This window comes from Ciconia boyciana, chromosome 2 (assembly GCF_034638445.1).
Source record: "Ciconia boyciana chromosome 2, ASM3463844v1, whole genome shotgun sequence".
NCBI classification, from domain to species: domain Eukaryota; kingdom Metazoa; phylum Chordata; class Aves; order Ciconiiformes; family Ciconiidae; genus Ciconia; species Ciconia boyciana.
The window spans coordinates 106,642,833-106,652,935 of NC_132935.1; the positions used below are offsets into that span (position 1 = coordinate 106,642,833).

At 44.9% G+C, this 10,103-nt stretch overlaps 1 protein-coding gene across 2 annotated transcripts; it reads left to right on the forward strand.

The window, feature by feature from the left end:
* Window positions 1-279: 279 nt before the first annotated feature.
* Window positions 280-7,693, forward strand: HUS1 (HUS1 checkpoint clamp component). Of its 2 annotated transcripts, XM_072853447.1 has the most exons (8): window positions 280-362; window positions 695-822; window positions 1,373-1,549; window positions 2,239-2,346; window positions 3,281-3,355; window positions 5,270-5,369; window positions 5,726-5,857; window positions 6,728-7,693. In XM_072853447.1, exons 1-8 carry the CDS (start codon window positions 311-313, stop codon window positions 6,808-6,810), a joined length of 855 nt encoding a protein of 284 aa, XP_072709548.1. In that variant the 5' UTR covers window positions 280-310; the 3' UTR covers window positions 6,811-7,693. The 2 variants fall into 2 exon arrangements, with proteins under 2 accessions (XP_072709548.1, XP_072709549.1); XM_072853448.1 differs by lacking the exon at window positions 2,239-2,346.
* Window positions 7,694-10,103: the final 2,410 nt, after the last annotated feature.

A 10,103-nucleotide genomic window follows, 5' to 3' on the forward strand; every position in this document is an offset into this window, starting at 1 on the left:
CCGCAGGGCCCGCCGGCGCGCAGCAGGAGACCGGCTGCAGTGGCTCCTCCCGCGTGGAGCCCGTTGGCCCAGAGGCCGCTCCTTCCCTGACTGACTCCTGTCCGGGCCCGCCCTCGGCCGTGCCGCTAGCGGCGGGCGGGGCGGCGGCAGCGGGCGGGGCGGCGGCAGCGGGCGGGGCGGCGGCAGCGGGCGGGGCGGCGGCAGCGGGCGGGGCGGCGGCGGCAGCGGGCGGGGTGGTGGCAGCGGGCGGGGCGGCGGCAGCGGGCGGGGCGGTGGCGGGCGGGGCGGCGGCAGCGGGCCGGGGGCCGCCATGCGATTTCGGGCTAAGATCGTGGATCTCGCCTGCCTCAACCACTTCAGCCGTGAGGATGCCAGGGCGGGGGGGGTGGGCAGGACCGGAGGACGGCTGTGCCTCAGCGAGCGGCCGGGGCCGGCTTTCTCGGGGAAAGGGAAGAGGAAGGGCTGTGCGCGCTGCCGGCCCCCGGCCCGTGGCGGGCGCCGTGAGGCCCAGGCCGCGGGCCCAGAGGCCTTTCCTGGGGGAGGCAGCGTGAGCCGCTTTCCTTCCCTCCGAGGTGTTTGGGAGTTTCCGCAGCAGCACGAACTGCGTTTTTGGGGGCTGAACATTTCTCCCCTCTCCCCCTGGGACGAGGTGTGTGAAGCGGTTACCGCCGTAACCTTCCCCTCCTTCTGCCAGGTGTAACTAACACAATCGCCAAGTTAGCCAAGACGTGCACCCTGCGCCTTACTGTCAGCAAGCTGTATTTCATCCTCTCCGATAAAGTAGCAAATGGAGGTGTCAGTATGTGGTGTGAGCTGAGCCAGGTAAGCCCGGGAAAGTTCAGTAACCACATGTAATTGAAAACCAGAGCATGCAGTTGGGTCTAGTGTACAAGGCGTTTGTTGTACATGTAGCCCTCACCCGAGATGTGCCAGGTCTCTCAAGGCCTGTCTGGTCACTGAAGGCACTCTGTTTTGCAGGACTGCCTTTTAGTTGCACAGACCTGGTGTTTCTGGCTAGACATCCCCTTTAGCTTGGTTGTCAAGGAAAACTGTAAAGCTTCAGTGTGTGCTGGCCCACAAGGGCCTGCTCAAAACTGGAGACAGGAAAGTGTAACTCTCCCATCATACCCCTTGTTTTGAGGACTGATAGGCGTTAGGGGAGGATCTGAAATTAATAGGTTTAGCCTGAAGCAATGTGCCTTCATGCTTATGTGGCATGTCTTGATTCCTGCAGGTGATGCCAGGCAGAGGAAAACTTCCCTTTGTACACATGCAGTTCTAAGCTTAGGGTCTGATAAGTAAAACGTGCCCTTCTGTCTTTTTTTTTTTTTTCATTTGCTTTGCTTTATTTCCCAACTTTCAAAAATTGTAGGGGAATTTCTTCGATGAATTTCAGATAGAAGGAGTAGCTGTGGAGCACAATGAAATCTATTTAGAGTTGGTGCCTGAGAACCTGTCGAGAGCATTAAAAACTGCCCAGGGTGCTAAGGCAGTGAAGATCAAGTTGACTAACAAACACTGTCCTTGTCTCAGAGTTGCTGTGGAGCTAGTAAGTACAACCATGCTTTTATCTTCATTACTAAGAAAAAGCTCTTAAAAAATTAAGTGCTTTTCCTAAGATCAAATAGAAGCTTTGGCAGTCTTTGGTGTAATTCTAGAAAACTAAATAAGGAAAAAACATGCCATTTTCCATTTCACTAGCCTTTCTTGCCATCATGGGTGGTAGCACACAGGACCAGCTTTGTATTTTCCAAAAGGGAAGGAAGAGGTGGAGGAATAATGAAAGCTATGTGATTGAAAAACCTTTTTCTAATGTCTGCTTTTCTTGATTCCTTCATTCTCTACATCTCTTGTGGATTATTGCCATCTCATTGAAGCCATTAGGTGAAGGAGGTTTCAGTGTAGTGTTTTGGCTCTTCGTTTTGCTTTTGATTGTCCTGCCATTCCATTTCAAACTGCTGTCTTCCAATTTTTTGTTGTTGTTGTTAACACCTCTTCACTGATTCACCTCTCCAGCTCTAAGGATAGCTTATAGATACTAATAACCGATACCTCACAACCTCTTCCTTATTCAAAAGGGAAGTCCACTTACTAGCGGACTGGTAGAGACCTATGCAAAACTGAAACTGAGTGTCTGGAGCACTCAGTTATAGTATTTCCCAGAGCAGGTCTGAAAAATTTGAATTCAGAATTCAAGTCCTGTTTTTAACTGTAAGAGCATCCTCTCTCTCCCTCAAGCCATCCTTATCAAGCAGCAGTAGGATTGTAACACATGACATTCCTGTGGGGGTTATTCCCAGAAGATTATGGAATGACTTCAGAGAGCCCAGTGTGCCAGACTTTGATGTAAGCCTCTGTTTTTATATTCCCTATGGAAAGGGGAGGTTGCAAATGGAATGCTGTTGCTGCAGTATATACTACCAGTGGGTTTTGGAGAGGAGGTGAAAGGAAAGAGGGAAGACTGGAGGCTAGAGGTTTGGAGAGGGATGGGACATGGCTTCCATCTTGACAGGAGAGTCCAGAACCTGTAAAAACAGAGCAGGTGGTTACCAGTTGTTGCTGTGATATTCAGGGTGGAGGAAGGGAAGAGCAAAGGACTTCCATGGCTTTAGGCAGGAGCACCTCCGAACTACACAGGTTTAGACTGTTTCAGCTGTTTAGGTACCAAGTGGCCCAAATAATCTGTTCTTTCTGAAATTCATGGCCTGCCTGGTGGAGTTATATATGTGCTTCATCGTGATTTTTATATATCCTCTATAGCCTTTTTGACTTTTAGCAGAGTTGCAAGGAAAGGTCTTTGTGCAAATGTGCTCCTGTTTGAGGTTATGGATGTCTGTTACCTCTATAGCTAAGAGTATTTAAATTCTGAAGACATATGACTCAGTAGAAACTTGATGTATTTTGTTCTGTTATTTCAGATTTACACTGATGCAATTCCAGAAATCACTTTCTTTCCTTTTTGGCTATAGTAACTATTAACTGCTCAGTAACACAGATGTGGGTTCATGTGAGAATCTGATCTGCAAAAACCTGTCTCTGTTTTGAACACAGACTTGGGATAGTATGTCTGAAGCAATTGCTAGAGAGATGGCCTGTTGGTATAATGGGAAAGAGTTCCTCAGTTCCCGAGTCATTTGCTGATTTGAGTTAAATGTTGTGCTCCTTGCACTCAATAGATAACTGAGTCCAAAATAAGGTAGAATTGAAGGGAGAAATAAATGCATCACATCCCAGTCACACATGAAATATTTGTGCGAATGCAGTTCTTATGTCCTTCTAGGTCAGTGTTTACCTACCAGTGCTGAAAACAATGAAGAGTGTTGTGGAGAGAATGAAGAATCTCAGCAATTCCATTGTAAGTTAAGGCTCTTCAGGCATGTGTCCTACAGACCTTATTTTATGTTGGACATAGCATGTTTTCCTGTTGCCCAGACTGGTGCCCCAGTGTTATCTTATTTTGAGATGGGTCAGACATTGAACTAAAGGCACCTGAAGACTGTGTAAGAGCTGGAGAGAATGATGGGATTTATTTTAGGATTTACACTGAAGAGCTCACCCTGGGCTTCCCAGAAAGTGTTGCTCTTTGTACTAAATCCTTGAAAGAACATGGCATTGTGTTGCTACATGCTACTCTTTATAGCTGGTAAGAAATTGTGGTCCTTCAGGAAGCTAGCTGGAAGCTCCTGGATGTCAGCCTGTGCTTTAGACTCTGACATGGTGGGTTTCCAGTCCACCCTGGGTTTCTGGAGTGCTGGTAGGCCTTCCATTGAAAGAAGCCCTCTGCAGTTGGCCAGAAAAGGGGTTTGGGTTTTTTTTAGTTGTTGCTCACAGTCTCCAGAATTGACTGACATGAAAGTTAGTAAGTTAGTAAGAGCTTTGGAATAGTTTGGTTTTGGGGCTGTTCGTACCAATTTTGAGAAATGGGAAATTTTCTGTAAACTGAGAATCCTGAAATTGGGACAGTCTCAGTCTTCCAAGGCTTGGAAGAGTTGAGAGATCATCCTGGGTTTCTGGCAATTTTGGAAATACAAGAGTAACACTTCAAACTCTTCTCCTTTGTTAGTCTTTTGGGGGTTTTATTTTTTCTTTCTCCTTCTTTCTCCCATGTCCTCAGTTGTGCTTACACACAACTAAGCACAGTGTATAACTGCTTTGTTTCCAGAGTTGAGGATCTCTTCTCACACAGGATAGCTGTATGATGGGATTGAACTTTGGTGTTCAGCAACACTCAGAAGAGGTAGCATATCAACACTGGGCATACCCGCCTTCTCAAGTTCCTTATCTCCTGCTCCAAAGCAGGAAAATAAATAAATGTCTGTGAAATAGCTTTGATAGCGCTAAGGGAGGAGGCAGACTACATGCATCCTCTACGTGCTTTCCTGTTGTTAAAGAACAAAAACATCAAGTGTCACAAATAAATATTTGTGCTAGATGCATCCTGGTAGTAAAACTGGTCAAGATCAGTGCTGCAAAAAGGGCTTAGAAGCTCTTTCGAATAGTGCTTGGCCATTGTTTGGGAGCATTCATCTGTGGGCATCTCCCATTCTGTAGGAGATTCTGGTTGTGATATGAGCCTCTTTTAAAATTACTGAGAATTCTTCTAATCACAGAAATGAAATGCTTAGATGTGCTTAGGAATCCTCTGATCTGCTTGGGATTTGTGTAAGATCATATATAGTCTCCTTCTGCTTTAACACTTTGTCAGGATGGAATTTGAGAGCTTTCAGCACTTTTTCCAGGATTTCTAGCAGCTCAGAGTCCTGCTTGGAGTTACTGCTGTGCTGCAGCTGTTGTCTGTTTTTAAGTCTTGGAAAGCAACACTGCAACTGCAGGTCAGCTCTTGGTGCATCCCATTTTCTGTGTGTGTCATATGGACTGTGTAGGTGCCTTTCTGTTTGTTGAAAAGCTGGATGGAAATGCAGGAAACCTTGCATTTCTCCAGCTTCAGTCTCTTATTTCTAAAGCTTTTTCCTCATCACATGAACTTCCCAAAGCCAGTACTTGTTCTAAAAGTACTGGAGAACACTTAATTTCTTTCTTTTCATAATTTCAGGGAGGTTGGTCTAGGATAATTCACACAGGAATGATGAGAAATACATTTTGTAGCTGAACATTCAAATGTTCAAACCATGTTCAAAAAGTACAGTTGAGCTGTGAAGGCACTGAAGTGTGTCTGGAAGCTTGTTTTTGAACAAAGCTGCACTTTATTCTTCTATAATTCTGCAGTACGAAAGTGGCTCGCCTAAAATTGAGATTGATTGTATTGCAGGTGATTGAAGCAAACTTGAGTGGAGAAATGAACTTGAAAATAGAAACTGACTTAGTATCTGTAACAACACATTTTAAAGACTTAGGAAATCCTCCCTGGGGTAAGTTTCCCTGTTTGTTGCCTCTTGCGTCTGTCTGATCTCATTACTTAAGTGTGATGCTGATAACAGTACTTACCTTCCGTTAGTCCTTACAAAATAGCATCAAGTACTTTGAAGTCTTCAAATGAAAGCTTAAAAAGAAAAGTGGCCAATGGCTGTTTCATGTTTTTGGGGGGAATCTCTTCCAGTATCCTTGACAACTTTGTGGGAAAACTGAGCTTTCTCTTCCCTGCACTGCTGTTTCTGAAAAACAACCCATTTGAGTACCAGCTGTTCAGTGATTATCAGGTGTGTCCTTATAGGTGTTGAAACTCCTTGTGACATTTTGACTAAGTGTTGTATTCTTATGCTTTTAGCATCAGAGGATGGATGTCAAAGTTCTGCTCAAGGCAGAGATCTGGAAAGCATGGCTGAGGCACGCATAGACATCAAGAAGCTGCAGCAGCTGCTTGCTGGACAGCAGGTCAATCCCACAAAAGCATTGTGCAGTAAGTTCAGCAGCTCTGCTTGCAAACTCCAGTTAAGGAGAGATGTTTGCTGTGCTTGTAGTCTCAGCACAACAGCATGTCTTCTGTTTTGTCTGTTTGAAACTTGACTATTTTTACTGTACCTGAGGACTTTTAATATTTCTATTTTTAGGCAGTAAGCTTCAGGCCTCAGGATTTTGGGGAAGAAAAAAAAATTAAAAAAAAAATTAAGCCAGGCCCTTTTATAAGGTATCAAATTGAATAATTTATCAAATTGAATACTCAGACTGACTAATCACGAGTGTCTTCTTGTCTTTGTTTTGAAGTTGTTATTTTTTGTTATTATTTTGAGGCATTTTTTTTTTTGAAAGTCTTAAAACAAAGCCCCTAGTTTCTAGCAGAGAAACTGGGATTTACTGACATGTTTGTTTTCTTTTTTTCCTCAGATGCTTTCTTGCATTCAGCACCAAATTGATTCTAATACCGAAATGCTTTTTATGCAGCTAGTGTTTCTAACCATAGAAACGATATGTTCTTTCTAGCAGGGTTTTATATCCCATTTTGATAACTCTGTATGCTTTTCCTGAGAACATCTGTGTGTTATGGTTTAGTGCAGATGCTAAGAATTTCCCAAGGAAGATTTAAATCATGGGTATAACATTATAGGCCTACACATTACATATTTCCTTTTTGGTATTAGCTTTCATAGACTCTTTAGTAATGCTTCATAGACCCTCAAGAACTTAAATATTACAGGATGATATGTCTAGTCATCCTTCTGTCAGAAGTGGTAGAAGCATTGTATTCTTATGGGGGCATTCTGTAGGAGATGTAATTTTAAAGTATTTTTCCTGCTTTAAACTGGATTTGTGGTTTTTTTTCTCTCTACAGATATTGTAAGTAAAAGAATTGTCCACTTCATCTTGCTCCATGAGGATGTTTCGCTTCAGTATTTTATTCCGGCACTTGCCTGAATGATTTGGAATCTCGGTCATTTTCCAGGCCTTTTCCACAAAGTCTGAAAACTTTCATGAGTTGCTGGAGTACTCTTATGTGATACATTGTTAGATACAACCATCAGATGGACATTATTTCCATATTTATGAAATTATTCAAAATATCTCCTCATCCAGAAGGCCATTTTTGTGAAGAGTTACATGCTATGAAAGAGACAACACTGGGGAGCTGGCATATCTGAGCATTACGGGGAGCAAAACTGAAATTTGTATGTGCTTTTGGGATGCTTTGAGCTGTGGGGAAGGCAACATAGTATTTTTTTTCTCATCGACAAACATAAAGGTAGAATTGACTTCTGGAGCTGCTGCTGGGTGTATTCAGTATTGGACAATGCAGCTCCAAGTTAAGGGATGTCCAAGCAAACTGTCATACCTCCATGGAGCAGGAGAGCCTTCTGGAGGGTTGACAGATTGGTATTTGCCTGGGCAGGTAAGCACAGCCCTCCTGAAGTGGTACTGGATTGACTTCTGTTCCAGCAGTGATGTATACAGACTTGTTGCTGCTGCATGTTGTGCAGCAGAAATGTGTCTGAGGTAGAGGAGCTTCCTGTGGCTGCCAGCATGAAACAGGATGTAACATGCTATGGAGCACCAACAGCTCAGCAGCATCTGTTTGTACCTGGTTGTATCTTTTGATCTGACTTGCTTCAACATACCTCAGTAGTTCTATTAGTGCTTGAACTGATGTGTTTAGCTCTTGGCCTGAGAGGATGAGATAAACAGTCCGAATTACCTTGTTAATGTGGGCAGTGAAGGTGTCTATCTATGTACAGAATGATTATCATATGAGGACATGCATGAACACAGCAATTAGTGTGAAATAAAGGGCAAGTTATCTGTGGATCACATTTTTTCCCCTTTCCAGATGGGAAGCACTGTACAACCTGTGTTGTCATGGTATCAGACATGGTGAGATTGCATCTAGGCTCTGATGCCGAGCAGCCAAGAACATCACTAAGTCTCACTGACAGGAGTACTGCCCCTGCTTCTAATTCCTGGTTATCTTCTGCGGTCTTTTCCTCCTTATTTCATGTGTGATTGTATTTATTATCCAGCCATGTTCCGTATAGCCTTTGGTGTTCCATGGCGTTTTGAATATCTTATGAGTCTTTGCTGCCAAATGGGACTGGGAGTTTCTGCTAGACAGTAACAACTCTTGTCGTGGACAGAAGTGTTGGGTTGATGGTTTGTTGGTTTTTTTTTTCCCCACGGGGAATTGAGGTTAAAGGAGCAATTAATCTTTCTGTTCTTGCAGATGCAAGTGGTCAAGAGAAGGCTGAACGAGAGGCAGTGGTCTGGGAATGTTACATGTCTGTGCTTTCTTCCACCGTTTCTATCAGACTAACCAGAAAGCATCTTCCAAATCCTGTTAGTTTTCATGGGCAACTGCAATTATGCAAAAAATCTGTGTAAGGTGAAAATACCTGTACACCAGGTTACAGCAATTGCATAGTAAGAGGTATGTGGTAAATATTCCTGGGTTTTCTCTTGAGGAAAGGGGAAAAACTTTCAGAGTATGATACAGAGTATGCACTATGAAAGTAGGCTTTGAAATCTTTGGATTTTCTCCTTTGAAAAATGTGTTCTGTATAACCTGATGGAAATGGCTTTTTCTGGTGTAGCATAAGAACTGGTAATAATGGCCTCTCAGCTATGTGGGCTCTATGATTGCTATTTTTAAAAAGAGATCAGAAGTTATAATTGCAAGAAAATGCGGTGTGTTTTTTTTCTATAAAAAATAAATAAAAGTGGGAGTAATGCTGGTACAGGTCAGGAGTATGCAGTGAGATGTCCATTTCATATTCGGGAGGGGAGGAGGCTAGATGGACCCAACAGAAGTGGTCTCTCCAGCCCCAGTGCTTTCTTACCCTTCCCACCTAAATACAGCACAAGGATACAGCTCAGCCCTGCCATCTTTTTGACACATACATGCTGATCAGAGGGAGAATAATACTTATTCGGGTTTAAACCTGGTGTCATCTGTGAATCCGGTTGTCAGAGCCCTGAGGGTAGTATTGGGCCTTAATGGCCCTAAGCAGCCTCAGCAGGGACCCCTACCCACCCCTGTCCATGGGCCCACAGATCCTATTTCAGTTCAGTCTGTGGCATCTTGTACTCCCCTACGCTACGTTGTAGGTGGGCCTGGGCCCAGCTCTATTCCTGAATTGATGTTTGGATTTCCTGGATCAGCTTTGGATGGGAGCTGTTGTTCTCACCACCTGGTTCTGCTTGCCTGGTTCAGGTTCTGCAGGCCTGTGCCCCAGCTGTAGGGGTGCTTCCTAGCCTGCATTGTGGCCACCCTCTTGCTCCTGGCTCCTCCTTGCCCCTGGAGCAGCCTTGCTCTTGCTGCTCCCTTGTCAATAATGACAAGAAATATTTCTCATTAACAGCCCTAGCTGGTTCCACATGACGAACCAATTGTTTTATGCCAGAAAGTTTTTGTTGTGGCTTAAGCCACCAAGACAAAACAGAGTTACAAGCCACTGGTGGGACTACAAAATAACTGTTAAGACAATCCAGCTTCTCTCCAACACTTTGTTCTCCTAACGCACATTTCTATTATGGGGTGTTAGGAGTGGCCACCACCTCCAGCAGCTCTGGCCCAGGATGACTCCTGCACAGCTACTGGAGCCCAGCCTCAGGTACCTGGGTACCAGGGCTGTGTAGGCCCTGGGCTGAGGGCAGCTACATAGCTGCTGCTTTCCCACTTGCAGGTTCAACCAGCAGTGAAGCTGAGCTTGTGTTCCAGAGACACATACAGATACACAGGACACTGACATGGCTGGTCACAGACTGCCACAAAAAAGCCATGCCTTCAACTGCATCTACATACAGGACCCATGTAAAACAAGCACTGTCAGCCACATCCCCTTCCTCTTCAGCTGGCAGAGACAGAGGGTCACTAGTGCAGGCACGTGCACAATGCTCTGTAGGTTCACAAGCACATACACGTTTGTACATCCCTCGAGTACTGGCACTGTCTGTTACCCCTGCCCAGATCCTGGCCCTCTTACCCGCCCCATGGGTTGCCCATTCCCTGGCTCGTCCAGGTTGGTGCTCGCTAGCAAACATGCAGCACTCATAGTCTTGTCCCACAGACATTCCATACTCATGGGTCCCTCTGGATATAAGCACAGACACTTTTCCTAATACCCCAGCCCTGACCCAGGCCCTTGTACTCACTGTCTCATCCAGCTTCAAGTTTGACAGCAAATGCGCAGCCCACGCACACCTGGTTCGGGGAACACACA